Source organism: Agelaius tricolor, unplaced genomic scaffold, assembly GCF_023055355.1.
Source record: "Agelaius tricolor isolate 1412-34295 unplaced genomic scaffold, bAgeTri1.0.p SCAF_18, whole genome shotgun sequence".
Classification (NCBI taxonomy): domain Eukaryota; kingdom Metazoa; phylum Chordata; class Aves; order Passeriformes; family Icteridae; genus Agelaius; species Agelaius tricolor.
In genome coordinates, this window is record NW_027269278.1 from 9,445,268 (window position 1) to 9,461,579 (window position 16,312).

The 16,312-nt window shown below is 49.9% G+C and overlaps 1 protein-coding gene across 1 annotated transcript in view; it reads left to right on the top strand.

The window, feature by feature from the left end:
- JADE2 (jade family PHD finger 2) overlaps positions 1-15,817 on the top strand; it is a 71,397-nt gene extending 55,580 nt beyond the window's left edge. The window contains 4 exon segments of the mRNA XM_071443225.1: positions 181-642; positions 4,940-5,057; positions 8,993-9,121; positions 11,283-15,817. Of these exon segments, the coding sequence (XP_071299326.1) occupies positions 181-642; positions 4,940-5,057; positions 8,993-9,121; positions 11,283-12,142 (1,569 nt within the window). The 3' untranslated portion in view covers positions 12,143-15,817.
- Positions 15,818-16,312: the final 495 nt, after the last annotated feature.

Sequence of the window (16,312 nt, forward strand, 5' to 3'; positions counted from 1 at the left end):
TGGGCCCTTGGGTCTGTGTGAGTGGGGCAATACCGGCGTTCCTCCATCAGGAATTCCTGTGGTGGAGCATCCATCACTTCATGGCAGGTGCCATCCTGGGTTTGTGGCGTGCCCGTGTCGCCTGTTGTCTTGCTGGGTGTCCCCTCATTGCTGTCCCTGAGCCCTGTCCCTCTCCCACAGTGCTCCATGCCCGCCTGTGTCACCGCATTCCACGTCACCTGCGCCTTCGACCACAACCTGGACATGAGGACCATCCTTGCAGACAATGATGAGGTGAAGTTCAAGTCCTTCTGCCTTGAGCACAGCACTGGCGCCACCAAGTTGCCCGAGGAGGCGCGGACAGAGCCCGACCAAGCCCAGCTGGACTTGGAGAAGGTCACGCTGCGGAAGCAGAAGCTCCAGCAGCTGGAGGAGGACTTCTATGAGCTCGTGAAGCCTTCAGAGGTGGCAGAGAACCTTGACTTGAGTGAATCGCTGGTGGATTTTGTCTACCAGTACTGGAAGCTGAAGAGGAAAGCAAACTCCAACAAACCGCTGCTGACACCAAAAACGGATGAAGTGGACAACTTGGCTCAGCAGGAGCAGGATGTTCTCTACCGACGCTTAAAGCTCTTCATGCACCTCAGGCAAGACCTGGAGAGGGTGAGTACAGCTTCTCCTTCAGTGGTGTACCCTGTGCTCCATCAGGGCAGCTGGCACCCACAGGCAGCACAAGCCCTGCTCTCCCTGACTCAGTTTGACTCCTCTTGTGCTTTTGTTCTTCCATCTTCATTCAGAAACTTAGCAATGCTCGGTGTGTGCACATTGTCACTGCCAAAACACTGACATCGATGGAATAAGTTAGTGTTGGGCTCATCCAGGGGTTCAAAAAAACAAATTTCTGCTGGGAAAGGTGCCTTGGCAGGGCTGGGTGGATGGGAGGCAGATGATGCTGCAGCTTGTGTCCACTATACGTAAATAGTTTCACAAAATTATCCTGTGTTGTCCCTCAGGTGCTTTGCAGCAGCAAGGCTTGGGAACACATCATCATTTACTTACATTAAACATCAAAGATGAGTGAAAGCAGAGTGAGAGCAGGGCCAGTGGGACTGGGCATGCCCTGCCCTGCTGCAGCCAAAAGTGGGTCAGCTCCTCAGGGAGCAGAGGCAGAGCCAGGCCAGAGGATGCAGCAGCTGCAGCTCCCAGTGGTGCAGGACATCCTGGAATCCTCCCAGCCAGAGCAGAGGAAGCAGCAGCCTCCACAGCAGCTTTTTGGGTGAGAGGGTGCATTGGTGGAGCAGCAGTGCCCAAGTGGTGCCAGAGCTCCCTGGGCTGGGCTTGCTGCACACAGTGGGCAGGAGCAGGGATAGGGCAGAGGCTGGAGAGGAGGAGCAGCTGGAAGGTGAGAAGCAGCAAGAGGAAGAGGCACAGGGGAAGAAGCAGCACACGCAGAACCTGGGGTGAGATGGCAGAGAGGGGACAGGTGCAGTAGTGCTGCTGCTGGGGAGGCACATGGGTGTAGCAGCCTGCAGCAGTGGCACAGGGACAGGCAGGGCCGGGATGCCAAGCTTGGCATGCACAGCCCAAGCTCCTTCACTTGCTTTGCTTAATACCCAAGCCCTGCCTGGTCCCCTCTCTCCTGCCCCTGCCAGAGGGGTGAATCCACTGCCCTTGCCCACACCCCTGTTAGATACCCCACCCACAACTTAGGGAGTCTCTAGGAGGAAGGAAAGCAGGAGAATAGCATTGTTCTGACCTGGTGGATATGATGCTGTGGTTTCCTGAGCAAGGCTGAGGGTGCAGTAGGTGACATGCTGTTCCCTGGGAGGTGAAGGTGGTGGGGATGCTGGCCCTGCATGTCCCTGAACCCTCTCTTCAATCTGCTCTGGGTCTGCAGCATAACTGAACCTGTGGGGAGAAGGGGCAGTGTGGGTGGGCACTGTGTCCATGTCCAGGTGGGGGCTCAGCTTTGGACCAGCCTGCCCTGGTCCCCTGCTGCACCCACTCCCGTGTGGATCCTGGAGCCCAAGAGCCTTCTCCTGTGTGGAAATAGTTGGATTTTAACCTATTGAACTATTTTCTGTGATTCTGTGGCTTTCATCCCTGTGGTCATCTTTGCCATCCCTCTGCCAGTCTGTCCCCCTTTGTTCCTGCCTTTACTTACCACATTTCCATCTCTGTGTTGTGCTGGTGCCACCATTAGTGGGTCTCCAGCAACAGGCTGCATCTGCCTGATCCGAGGGTGACAAGTTCAACTCACTTTTCCCCCTCATCTGCTCTATTCTGCAAATGTAAACCAGGCTGCTTTGCCTCCTGCTGCTTCCTTTTGTTGCCAGCTTGGCTTTTCCAGCTGCACTGAACCACTGTGCATCCCTGGGTACTATGCTTTGCTCATGGCAGCTTCTCTTTGATTTCTTTGTGTCAAAACTACGTGTTTTACCAGATTTCTCATTTTCCAGAGTTGCCTCCAGGCTTTGTGGGGTGTGCCCATCAGCATTCAGCCTCTGCTTAGCAACTCCCTGCCAGGTTTCACTGCCTGTCCCTGGAAGAGCTGTTTGTTTGTTCTGCTTCCAAGAGTGGAACAATAAACACCAGCCAGATCAAAGTCCAGTGCTCAGATGGGTGATAGGGGTTTAAATCCAACTGTGGGCAGAGCATCCCAGGTATCTGATCCTGCACCTGGCAGGTCACTGCCACCCTGGTTCACTTGCAAGTAGTGAGGAATCACATCAAACTGGGATCAGAGATGAGCAGCCTGGAAGGCTCTGAAGGCTTTCAGAGGATATCATGTTGGATTTTAGCAATTTCAGCAATTAATCTGGCAGAAGTGATTTTGGGGCTGGTCATGGTGTAGGGGTCCTGGAGTTGCAGAGGCAGAAGCAGAGAGCAGATGACATGGGGACAGCCACAGTGATGGTGGTTCTCTCCATCATTTCTTAATCCCTGACATTTCTGTACTTCACAGTGTTAGCAAATTAAAGCTATTACCTGGTATTACCTGGGAATCCTAATACAGTCACCCCATTTTATTTTTGGCCTTTTTTTTAAACCCTCTTTGCCTTTAAAAAATAGCTTTTTCCAAGGACTGGGTGTTTAAATTAACTTTAACAAAAAGCTGTGGTTTCCAGGCTTTCACACCAGCATCTAAACTTGGCTTGGGGAAGCAGCCCTGGGTGGTGTTGAGCTGTGTAAGTGTGGGTAAATACCAGCAGTTTCTAAGCAAAGCTAAAGTAATGTTTTCTTCCAGGAATATCAAATCATAGGGAAGAGATATGGCCAAACTCTTGGAGAGTCAGGTTGCCAGAAGCAGTTGTTTTCTTCATAAAGAAATAGTTTGATGTTTTCTCCAATCCAGAAAGAAAAAAAAGAGAACATAGTAAAATATGCTATAGAACTCCCTGCCTTGTATTTATAGCTAGGGGATACAACAACAACAAAAAAAGAGCAGCTTCTCCTTTTTTTCTAAACATTCCCAAATTGTCCTTAAGTGAGGCAGGGGTTGCCTGCAGTTGTCGTGCTGCCCTCACAGCCTGTGGTGGCAGATATGAGGTGAGTGTGGGATGATGTCCTGGCCTGCTGTGTCATTGTGAGAGGCTCCTGGCCACACTGGGACAGTCCCCCAAGCCTGGAAATATTCTCTGCAGAGAAGAGTGTGAGCATGAGGAGGGGGAGGAATCGAAGATATCAAGGTCACATGTGGGTGTGGACATAACTATGTGCATGTTCCTCTATTCAGGCCACCTCCTCCTTACCTTATTACAGGCAGCTTTGCTCCTTCAGAGCATCAAAAAGCTGAGTAAATGCTGTCAAATCCTGTTAGCTGCCATTAGCATTTTATGCTCTGCAGCTGAAAGCCTCTGCTTGCTCCAAAAGCCTTGATGTCCATTGTGGCAGCAGTGCCAGAGCCTGGCTCTCCAGCCACCCTTACATGGGGCTGGCAAAAGCAGGACACTGAAACTCATGAAGTGCCAGGAGTTATCAGCAATAATTCTGTCACCTTGTGCTGCTGGGGGTGTTTATCAGCAGCAGGGTTTAGCTGCTGCTGCTGCAGGGCTCATGTGAGCAGTTATATTTTGTGCTTTGCTGTTTGTGTTTAGAGCTTCAGATAATCACAGAACGGGTTGGGTTGGAAGGGACCTTAAAAGATCATCTTATTCCAACCCCACTGCCAGGTTAATGAAAGGTCTTGGACTGGGACAGAATGCACCAGTGATTTGCAGGTAGCTGTGGAGCAAGTGTGAATAACCATGTGGAGGGGCCAGATTTGAGGCAGGGAGCTGCTGCAGCTGCTGACCTGGGTCAGCATCCCCAGGGTATTTTGCTGTGTTTTCTGTGCTTTTCCCTGGTATCTGCTTTAGGGCAGTTCTGTGAGGCTCTGACATCCCCATCCCAGCTCAGTCCCTCCCCTGCAGTGGCTGTGGGAAGAGGGTTTATCCCTCCCTGCTCAAGGTGCAGTTTGTGTATGAGAACTGGGGGCACCAAGCTGCTTCATTGAATTTGGCATTTTTTGTGCAGGTGGCCGTGTCAGGTGTGAACAGGACATGAGCATGATGCAGCTGCTGGGCCAAGGACTCAGCACAGTGCTCAGGTGTTGGTGCTGGCCCTGTCCATGACTGTGTTAAATGCCCCTTCTACAGCATCTTCCTCATCTTCCTTCCCAGCCTCCCCTGCCCACCGTGGGGTCCCGGCTGATGGAGCCAGGACAGAGGTGTTTGGGCTTGGAATGATTCACTGCATGGCTTCTCCCATATGTACCACACAGTTTGGATCAAGAGCCCTCTCTGCCAGCCCTGGCTCACCCAAAGGGCCATGGGAGGAGAGCAGCACAGATGATGGTGAGGTGAAAAGGATGGAATCCCAGGGAGTGGGGATTTCCCTGGGCAGCAGGAGCAGCAGCACAGCTTGAGGGGACCTGCTTTGACCCTGCCTAAACCAGACACTGTTTCTTGTGTTTCTGTAGGTTAGAAATCTCTGTTACATGGTGACAAGACGGGAGAAAATGAAACACACCATTTGTAAACTGCAGGAGCAGATCTTCCATCTCCAGATGAAGCTTATTGAGAAAGATCTTTACCCAGGTCAGTATCACAAAACTCATTCTCACAGATGCTTCCCACTGAAGCCAAATTGTGTGCCAGGGAAGCCAGAGCTGCCCCCTCCCCTGATGTGTTATTTTGGCACAGTTGATATATTGACTCAGAAACACTCAATAAAGCCAGACTCTGGGTGACTGGAGTGCTGGAGCTACTTGCTTTCACAGATCCCTCTTGATCCTCCCCTTCCCTGAAATCACTCAGAAGGACCAAGCATTTGCTTAGGTGGGGGTGCTAAGACAGTATTTGGTGACTTTTGTGAGCTGGGACTGCTTGGGAGGAGATGGCACATCCTGGGCACGGGGCTGCTCTGCAGCTGGCTCCCTGGCACGGGCTGGGAGCCCTGCCTCAGCCTCTTTGCAGATGCCTCTGAGCATTCTGTCAAGAACCAAGGGTTAAGCTGCTGGTGGGGAGTCTGTTGCTCCAGGAGACCAGCTCCTTTAGCTCTGGTCAGCTGCAGCTCCCTGCTTCACTTGCCCCTTAGTGGAGATCCTGCTGCTGGCTGCAAAGCCTCTGCCAACTTTTATTAAGGAGCTGAAATAAAGCTGGTTTCCTTTTGTCCTACTTTTTTTTCCTTTTGCACAAGCAGTGCCGGAGCCCACAGCTCCTGCTCCCTCCTCCCTCTCATCCTGTGCCTCCTGTGGCAGGGCAGAGCAGCCCCTGTGGCTGCAGAAGAGTTTTTCCAGCAGCAGCATCTGGTGCTTTGGCAGCTGCTTCCGACGGTTGTTGTGTTTGTGGCTTTGGAGTTGTGTTTGAAGCCATCACATGGTTGGGGTTTCTTCAGGAACTGTCTGGGCTGAGCTTTCCTTGACAAAAGTCTCCTTTGACTGAAGTTTTGGAGGCTGAGGAATGTGTGTGCTGAGATGTCTGTGAGTCAGGCCCATGCAAATTCCTGTTGATAGCCAAGGCCAGGCAGAGGTGGGGCCCCAGGGTGTGCTCTGGGGTGATGGGGGTCCTGCAGATCCCAGTCCCTGGCATACTCTGAATTGCTCTGCATGTCCTTGCTGGACCAGAGGTACAGCTCAGCAGCCTGAACACACACGAATGGTGTTTGCATTACTGGGGATCCCACACTGCACATCCATTCCCTGGCACCCAGGGTATAATGTGCACATTATTCCTGAGCTGGACCCCCACCTCACTGTCCCAGCCAGCAGCATCCCTGCCAGGAGCACCACCTGCCATGTGCTGTCACTGCCAGCTTCTGAGGGTTTTGGAGGCATCACAGGGGACTTCAGAATGCTCTTTAGTTCAGCTGGGCAAACCCAGCCCAGCATTTGCAGCTCTCAGAAGGAGATAGGCACAGGGTAGTTTGCCAGGATGGGTTTTTAAGCTCTCCTCTCTTGCAGACAGGGTGTTAGATAGCTGGAAATGGCCTTGGGGACCTGTGCTCCCTGAAATGCCCTTGGGGACCTGTGTTTCCCAAAATGCCTTGGGGGTACATGTCCAACCCTCTCTGATGCAGCAGTGGGATGGGAGCCAGCAGTTCCTCCCAGGGAGAATGGGAGTAGGTGAGCTGGGAACTTCATGAGTGGGGTGCAGATGCCAGCCAAAGATGGGGAGCTGATGTTGAAGCTCTGCTGATGGGGTTTTGGGGTTGTCTGCATTGCCCAGTGTCAGTGCTGTGCAATTGCCCTTCCCAAAAATGTTACGGGTGTACTTGAGAAAAGCATGGCTGCTGTGCCCATGGTGTTTGTTCTGCCTAAAGGTGAGTGATCAGAGACAAGCCCACAGTGGGAGGGTTGCTTGGACAGGGATTGGTGTGCAGGGATCACTTCAGACCTTGTGATGCAGATGCTCTTCTCTCCTGCCCTACCTAGCTGGTGTTTGCACTTTTCCACTCTGAACTGACCAAGCTGAGCTGCTTGTCTCTCCCAGGATGGACTTACTGGTTGAGCCTGAGCAGGGACTGACTGCTTCCCCTGGGACCCAGCTTCCATGAGTTCTTGCTGCCAGGGAAACAACCCAGCTCCAGGAATTTGGTCCTGGCATCTCCAGGTGTTTTGGGCATCTGGGTCCTTCCCATGCCAGGGGGACATTAGGGACCCGAGTGCCTTTCAGCATCAGTAGAGTGTCCTGAGCTCAGGAGGAGTTCCCCTGCCAGGACCACACCAGGAGCTGCAGATACTCAGCATCCAGTGGAACCAAAGCTTTGGATAACTCACTGCTGCCTTTTCCAGCATTACAAAGCACTCACTGGTTTGGAAGGGGGGAATGGTTCTGTTAGCATCCTCCCCCACAGCTCCTGACCAGGATGCTCCCCCATCCATTGCTGGGGTTCCTGGGAGAAAGGAAGAAGTCTCCATTATTTCACCAGGATGAGGCCAGTTTTTAGCTGCTGTTACAGTAGCCATCAACTGAGATCTGTTGGGGTTGTTCCAAAGATGGTTTTGGCACAAAGGTTTTTTTGGACTGGCTCCCACACAAAACTCAGAACAGGAGAGGTTTATTTTTCCCGCTGTCAAATGATCATTTAAGCAGGAGATTCTTAATAAAATCAGTGAGAACTTCCCGTGTAAAATGAACCTTCCTCTCTTCCCTGTATTTTTCTTGCACTGAGTGGAAAGTAAACACTGTCTGGCTTTGAAACTCGGCTACTATTTTGACAGGTTCCTCTTCAAAAAGTGCTGCTCGGGTTTCTCTTTAGCCCCGTTGTGCTGTCTAAACAAAGTTAGATTTTGATTTTGTAAGCGAAGTGAAAAATGTGTCTGCCTTCCTCCCATTACTTGGCAGGAACGTAGCAAATACCAAATTTGCTTTTGCCTTTCTTTCTTTCTTTCTTGTAAGTCCTTTGGTCAGGAGAGGTTCCTGGCTGGCAACTCCAGGACTGTAAATCCTCTGTTAATTCAGACTCAGGCAGGTGCAATGCAAATTCCCTCCCCTGCCCACCCAGTACATTTCCACTGCTGCTGCAGGGGGAGAACCGAGGTTATTCCCTCTGACCCATCCACCCCATGGCCTCTCTGCTGAGGATTTGCTGCTGGCTCACACAATAAACTGATTTCTTCCTTAAGATCATTGTTTAGCCAATGGGCCAGACTCTGAAAAACTGCCTGTTTTGCCTCCATTTCCATGAGCCACCCACATTTTGGTTTTAGGGCGATATCCTTCCTTCTCTGAAAATTAACAGTAATTTTAGCATGGATTTCTGGGGGAGAATGGCCTAACAGAGTAAGTAAAAACTGCTGAAAGTATTTTACTTGGCAATACAAGTTGTACTTTTATAGGGTATTTGTCCTGTTTACCCAAGAGGAATAAATCCAGTAGAAGTTCAAAACCATTTAGGAAATGCTAATTTTTAGCTGAATGTCTTTATAGCAAAGAGTTAGATCCCTACCTTTCCATAGACAGTCCTGGTCATCTTTCCTACTTTATGTACCTGTATCACTTTGGGGTTTTTTCACTCCTGCACAGTTTTGCCAAAAGGTCAGATCAAGGTTGGCTTTAAAACTGCTGGTACCTTTGCTCTGTCAGTCTGGCTGTGCAGCTGAATCCCTTCTGGAGATGCTCTTGTTGGTGATGGGTGACACAGCACCAGGTTTGTAGGTCACTGTGGCTGCTGCAAGGTGTCTGAGCAGGATTTGGGGTTACTCCCTAGTGGGTCCTCACCCCATAGTCCTGCTCCAGGTCTGTGGCTGTAGAATCTCCAGCAAGCCACCTGCCTTCAGTGGGGCTGCCATTGTGGCCACTCCTCTCTAAGGCTAAAATCTCATTTTTTTTATAACCTACAGGATTCAGATTTTCTTAAGATGTAGAGACCCTAGTCTACAGCTGGCCAAAGAATGGCCCTTGCTCTCCCTTTGGCTTGGAGGTGTTTGCAGGTCTCCACTGCAGGGGTGTGCCCCAGGGAACTCGCTCACCACAGCATCCCTGATGCCTCGTCTCACACAGCGTTTTCCTTTTTTTCTAAAAAATGCCAGAACAAACTGGGAAGAAGACAAAGGGTAAGAAAAGTGACCCAAGAAGGAAAGGAAGAGATGGTAGAAAAAATAGTCCTGAGAAGACAGAGAAAAGGAAATCGATCAACGAAACTGTTTTGGGACAACTGGGTAAGTCTGATTTTATGGCGCAGAGCTGACCCGCGATGCTGGAGGCTCCCTCTTTTGGGGAGCAGGGTTAAGAGTCCCAGCCCCTGATCCCTCCTGCATGTAACACGGTGGAGTTACACTTTCCATCTCACTTTTGTGGGAATCAGCCTGAATCATCCAGGTCCTACTAGAGAGACTGGCTCAGAAACATGCTCGCTGGCAGGGCAGGGGATTTAAAATTGCCCCTGTAGCTGCAGGATTGGGAGAATGTGTTACAAACCGGTGATGTGCTGCTGGAGCGGGATTTCACTTTCGGGTGATAAAATCAGACTTACCCACCCCATGGTGGGGCTGCTGCCCTGTGCCTTCTGTGCTGTGCAGTGATGGTGAGTACAGCACGTGGGCTGTGAGGTTTTGTGTACCATCCATGGCTGGTTGTGCCAGTGGTGCAGGAGCATCCAGGAGTCAGGCACAAAGCTCATCCATCTCTTGAATTTGCTCAGGGGTGAGGAGCCTGGCCCTACACATGCTTCAGCCACCTCCAGCAGGTCCCCATCACCTAAAAGGTTGTTTTGGACAAGGTCCTTGACAACTGCATATGGTTTTTACCTGGAATTGGGTTGCTGCTTTACTTCCTCGGGTGCTGCCACCTCCAGCAGCAGAGGCAGAAGGTGATGAGTTCATGTGTGCCTAGCTGCCAGGGCACAGGGGAGTGCTGGTCCTTTGAGGCTCTCAGGCAGTCTGGAGATGCTGTAAAACCCTCCAGGGGGTACAGAACATTTCTGTAGGAGGTCTGGTGGTCTGGATCTCCCTGCCTTGCTCTGCTTTGCACATTGCTCACCTGACTATGCTGCTTTCTGGTCATCTCAGAGCTGTTGGACCTTTGGAAATGGGGCTTTTGCACTCATTCTGTCTCTGCTCTGTTCTTTGCTAAAGAAGTTTTGGATTTACTGGGGCAAAATCCAGCAAACAATGGAGGCTGGAGAATCTCAGAGGAAAACTGCATGGCTATGAGCTTGGGAAAGCAGGCAACTTGACCCAAAGCTTCACCAAGGTCTTGTTACCTCCTGCATTTTGTGAAGGGCTTGAAGCATCCCTTGGGGCTGCTGTCATCAGAGCAGGGCTGGGGAAGGTGAGCTGGGCAGTGCTCTTGCCCACAAAACTTGAGCTTTTTGGTGTTTGGGTACCACACAATGGCCAAACTTCATCCTTGCTCCTGCTTCACCTTCCCTGCCTTGGGCTGCTGTCAGGATGGGTGCTGTCTTCTCCAAAAAGGCTGGGGTGAGTTGCAGGAGGTGCAGGGTCACAGCCTGTGTTGCTGCTCACAGGTGAGGGTGATGTAAGGCTGACACTGCTATCAGCATGAGTCACCCTGCCCAGGCCACTGCTCTTTCCCTCTCTGTTGCCAGACTGACTGTTTCAAAGGAAAGCTCTTCCTGAAATCCAAAATCAAACCTCATTTTTCCTCCATCCATAAAACCAACTCAGATGTGGAACCCGTGGGTTTCTGTTTCAGAGATTAAAACTGCCTGTGCCTGTGTAGGTGTGCACCTTTCCCATTACTAATTGGACCCAATTAGCCCAGCCCACAGTGCTCACTCTTGCTCTCAATGATCATTATCAGGAAGTTTTTCAGCTTTTTCCATTCCAGCCTTCATCTCTGCTCCTCTTCTTCAGTTTCCATGTCTTCTGAGATGTTCTCAGACCTGCAGATGTAGCAGTGGTCCCATTACCATGCTGGCTGCCTGGCTCTGGGGGTTGCCTTGCAGCAGTTGCTTCCTGGGGAACCTGTCATTCCCCTGTCTTGCCCTATCGCCATATTTTTTAACTTACACTTGAATTGTTTGTCGTCCACCTTTGCATGAGAATGTTTCCACCTGTGCTGGGATGTGTCATTCGTTGTCATCTTCACTGAAGGAATAAGCTTGGTTTGGGTTCAGGGAGGTTTGTGGAGAGCTGGATGTGAGGGACTGCTTGGGTTGTTGTGCTGTGACCCCAGTGCACCCAGGTTCAGCTCTAGTGCTGGAGTAACCCCTGCTCTGTGTCCAGTGTGGTGTGTTGTAGTTGATCTTTCAAGTGTTTCCCCAGTGCCAGGGAGTTTTGGTGGAGTGGGTGATGGTGACAGAAGGCAACATGGCTGTTCCTGGCTTCTGAAGCAATCTTCCACTCTTGTTTTTCCCAGGCTTGTCAACCTCCTTCCCCATCGATGGGACTTTCTTCAACAGCTGGTTGGCACAGTCAGTGCAGATCACTGCGGAGAACATGGCGATGAGCGAGTGGTCACTCAACAACGCCCACCACGAGGCCAGCACCCCTGGCCTCTCCGAGGAGCTCCTCCAGGATGAGGAGACCTTGCTGAGCTTCATGATGGACCATTCCCTCAGGTCCCCGTTCAGGCAGAGCGAGACCACAAAGAAAGTGAAAAGCAGAACGAGAACGAACACTAAGAAAAAGCTGCCGAGGAGCAGCCCCTGTGCAGGGGGCGGGGGCCACCCGGAGGGCTCAGAGCCCTGGACTAACAACGCCAGCAGCTTGTCGGAGGATCCCGCCAAGCCCTTCGCCCTGGATTCCAGACCCAGCAAGTCGGAAAAAGGGGCGGCAAAGCTCCCCGCCGACCGCAAAGGGACGGGCGAGGCCAAAAAGGTGGCCAGGAAGGGCTCTCTCCAGAAAGCCAGCGAGCCTCATCCCCCTGCTGGGACACGGGGCTGCGCCAGCAAGGAGGAGGAGGAGGAGGAGACGCCGCGCTGCGCTCAGCCGGAGCCCAGCCCCGCGGCCAAAGTGCCTGACTCCATAGGTAGCCCCAAAACCATCGTGCGGTTCAAATTACCAAAGGAGAGCCGGGGGGCGCGGCGGTCACAGCCCCCCAAGGCCGAGGGCGCTGGCGGAGCTCCCCTGCGGCGCTTCGAGGCCGACACGGACGGATACTTCTCCGACGCCGAGATGAGCGACTCGGACGGGGAGTCCCGCGGCGGCCGGGCGCAGCGGGGCCAGCTGGAGGCGGCCGGCGAGGACATCGTCAGGATGAGCATCCTGGCCTCCTAACTCCTCCGACCGCGCCGGCTGCGTGAGGCCTCAGCCCAGTTCCAACTGCCATGTCCAATTTCTGCCTGGTATCACGGCGAGGGGGGTTTTTAATATGTGTATATAGTTGGAAATTCGGCACTGTTGTCTTTCTCTTCTCGATACGCCTGAGATACAGCTTCAGCTTCACCGACATCGACGACTGTGACAGCAGTGGTCCCTCCCCGGCTCCCTGCCAGACCCCACTGCCTGGGAACGTGAGCCGGCACCCGGCAGGACCAATGTTGAGGGCGCTGAGAGGGTGGAGGGTGCCGGTGCCTGTGCTTTCTGCAGGGATGACAGTTCAGTTCATGGGCATTATTTGATGAGGGGTAGATTTCTGCCTGGGACGGTTGCCCTCAGAGCAGGGAGCAATAGAGGGTCCGGCAGTGGCCAGCTGTGGGAGGGGAAATTCCCACCTGTGTGTACGGAGAGAAGGAAGCGAAATAAGCGATTCTAAAATAAATAATGACTAAAGCACAAAAAGCTTGTTGGAGGAAAACGCTTGGGGTGGAAGAGAGCAATGTTACATTTCTATTTTTAGGGAAAAAAATCTCTTGGTCATTATTTTTCCCCTCACCTTTCCATCTGGTTGGGATCCGTCCAGGGGCCAGGATGCAAAAGTCCTCCCCGTTCCTGCCCCTAGTGAGGTTCTTTGAAACACTGAAGTGATTTACTCAGGTGAATGGATCAGCAAGTGGAGAATGGAAATGTGGGGCAGGATGGAGGAAGAAAGCATCCTTTAAAACCACCATGGGGAGTCAGGGTTGGTGTAACCCAGGAGGCTGAGCAATTTTTTTGCCCATGCTTCCCTCCAATGCTGCCGTGGTCCTACCATGCCAGGGCAGTACATTTGAAATCCCCCTTGCAAACCAAAACCATGGCCCCAAGGCCAAATGTGCCCTCACTGAGGGGAAACTATGTTGCCACCACTATTATGTTTTCCTTCTAAATGCTACAATGGAAATGGTGAATTTATTCCTCTCCATCCTTTGTTTTGTTTTGGGTTTTTTTTTTGACCTTAAATCCTGGTTACAAGCTGTTGACTCGTTGTGGGGGGGTGATTCACAGAAGCTGACATTATAAATATTACAATAATTTAATGCATAAAATGTCCCCAATAAGCCTTAAATGTTGTTTAAAAGCCCATGTTACCTATAAGTCAGGCGAATTTCCATGTTTGCACTTAATTGCACCATTACTTCGGTTTTGGCTTCAAAGGTCACAGTTAAGTCATGCTACGTGTTTTATTGGAGTGACCCCAGTGTGAGCTCAGGGAACAAAAAAAAAAAAAGGAATTCACTGAAACTTTTGTTGTTGTTGTTTTTTAAAAATAAAAAATGTTTTAAAAAAAACTAAAAAAAAACCACAAATCCAACCCAAACCTGGGACACTTCTGCAACCGGTTAAAACCCATCACTAAACAAAAAAACCTTGCAATTGTCAAACCAATCAGTCAAAGAATTTTGTGGATGCCAAAGAAATATTTTGACAGTCAAGCAGCACAGCCAGAAACCGGAAACTTGTCATTATGAAAAAAAAAAATTGGAAGTTATTTAGCAACCAAGGACTAAAGACACACTCATACCACACTGCTGCGGCGTTAGGTTCCAAGCTTGCTCCGAGGGATGCTGCTGCTCCGAGACCGCATCCTGCCATTTTGGTTTCCGATGCTTTTTGCTCATTTCACTGTGAGCTTTCTTTTTGAAACTCTGAGACTATTTCGATTGATGTTTTAGAGTAGATCATCATCTTTATCAGCCTTCCAAAGTCCTTATTATTGATCAAATTGCAGCGAAGATCAGCGATGACAGCCCAGCTGATCCCAGACACGGCGACCGGTGGGGGCTGCGGGTGGGATGCCCAGTCCTGCCTAAGCCCAACACTCACCTGGCTGAGACTGACCGTGCCTGGGAAGGAATCTTCCTCAGATGGGAAAATGTGACACAAGTTATTAGTGGGGAAAAAAAAAAAAGAAAACAAAAAAACAACAAAATACCAACAAAACAGGAACTACCTTTGTTATAAATTAGCATAATCCATTGAGGTTTGGAAATGAAAATCTGCTCATTAATTAAGGCTCAGTATGTTCAGATAATGTTAAATACAGTAAATAGGACTTAGTTTATCTTATCAGGCTTGCTAGCTTTAGCTCCAGTATCCTAGTATACGAGTCATAACAATAATCAATATGCTGCCTTTTAATGAATCTTGCTTCCGTGTGCTTCACTCAATTATGGTTAAAAAAAAAGCAATCCACAAATTTCACTGTACACAGTTCCATTCATCAGCTTCTGCACTACTTGTCTTCTCAGTACAGGAAAGCAAAAATGGGGAAACTTTAAAGAACAACCAACCTGGCACCTCCAACATTGGGCAATAGCATAGTTTGAAACACTCCCAAAACATCAGGCGTCATGTTTTGCCATCAGGAGATGGGGGGAAAGCTAAGCAAGCTGGTGGGGCACAGGGAGAAGAATGGGATGGCAGGAATAGAGAGGAGGAAAAGGGCTCTGGTGAGCTTTGGGGCTGAGCAAGGGCTGGACCATGGCAGGATGGCTGCAGCCACCCCAGAGCATCCCCTGCCTGGAGCGTCCTGGGAGCAGGGGAGTCTGGTGTTCTGGAGAGAAAATGCACAAGGAAAATATTTTTGATGTTAATGTAAATGTATTTTGAAATGAATAGAAAGAGAAGAAAAAAAGGTTTATTTTAGTACAGAAATGTTATCTTTTAAGATGTATAAACTGCAGGAATTGACATTTGCACTGTAAGAGCACCTGTTTCCTTGGAGAAGCAGCCACCATTGAGATGAGGATGCCGAAAGCATCATTCCCTGATGGAGCACAGCCCCTCACCAGCCCCAGCCCTGATGGCTGAGGGAGTTTCCCCAGGATAGCTCCCATTCCACATTCCCATTTTCCCCACACCCATCTTTTGATATTTTTTTTCATTTTTCTTTTCTTTTATATTTTTTTCACTTGCACCTGTTTTATGGGGTTAGGATGCCTACTGTCCCATGGAGCTCACCCCAAGGTTGGATGCAGAAAGGAGCCAGGATGGATGCAGGCTGCAGGACGATGCTGCTACAGGGCAGGGCATGAGGTTTGGTTGTTCTTTAAGGAAATCCCCTGCAGTTTGCACCATTCCACATGCAAACCAATCCACTTCACATCAGTTACAGGAAACGATATGAATGTCGCAGGAGGAGAAACCCTTCTGTTTTCTTTGTTTCAAAGAACGTGATGTGCCATTTGTTAATACAAAAGAGAAATATTGAAAATATATTGAAAAGAGCAATTTTAAATTATTTTTGGCTTATGTTGCAATATTTATTTTCTTGTATTAGAAATTCCTTTGTAGAGAAAAAATGTATTTTTCATTAATGCAAAAACCTATTTCTCCTTTTTGTACATTTTCCATGTTAGTTAATCCTTAAAGCAATATAATGTTATCAAACTCGTTCTGTGTGAGACTGTATTATGCATGCTATTTGTGTTGCCTTGGAATAGCTCTGTCTGCCATTATTTTCATCCTGTTTAGATACAGTGTATGCTTTAATACACATTGGGACCATGGCCCATTGCTTATGAAAAGAAACCCCTTTGCATTCCTCAATGTGTTGGCTAATGCAGTCAATAAAGCAGTGTTTTCTGTGTATACCTCGTGTTGGTGTAGTGAGCATGGTCACACAGAGCAAGCTCATCCCAGAGATGCAGCTCTGTGGGGATGCAGGGCTGGTCCAGCCCTGCTGATACAGCCACTCTGCCTGTGAGTAGCACATTTTTAAACTTTCATTGCATTTCCATTGCCAAATCTTAGCCAGCTCTTGGGGAAACACAGCTGGAGACGTTTGTAACAGCTGGAAGAGCAAGCCCAAGCAAGAGGATGTTCACAAAGTTCCCCATGCCTGAAAGTTTCTGTAATTCAAGGTAGCCACCTTTCTGGTGGAGATTTAAGTCTTGCTTTGCAGACTTGGAGCAAAGCCCACAGAGGAAGTCCTGCTGTGAGACAGGATGCTCAGAGGAACAGCTTCTTGCACCAGGAGCTGGTTTAACAGGCAGGGAAACACACTGCCTGATCTGCTATTCATGGGAGCAAAAGCAAGCTGTGAAATCCAAAATACTCCAGTGATGTGTTCCTGTTTGCGAGACA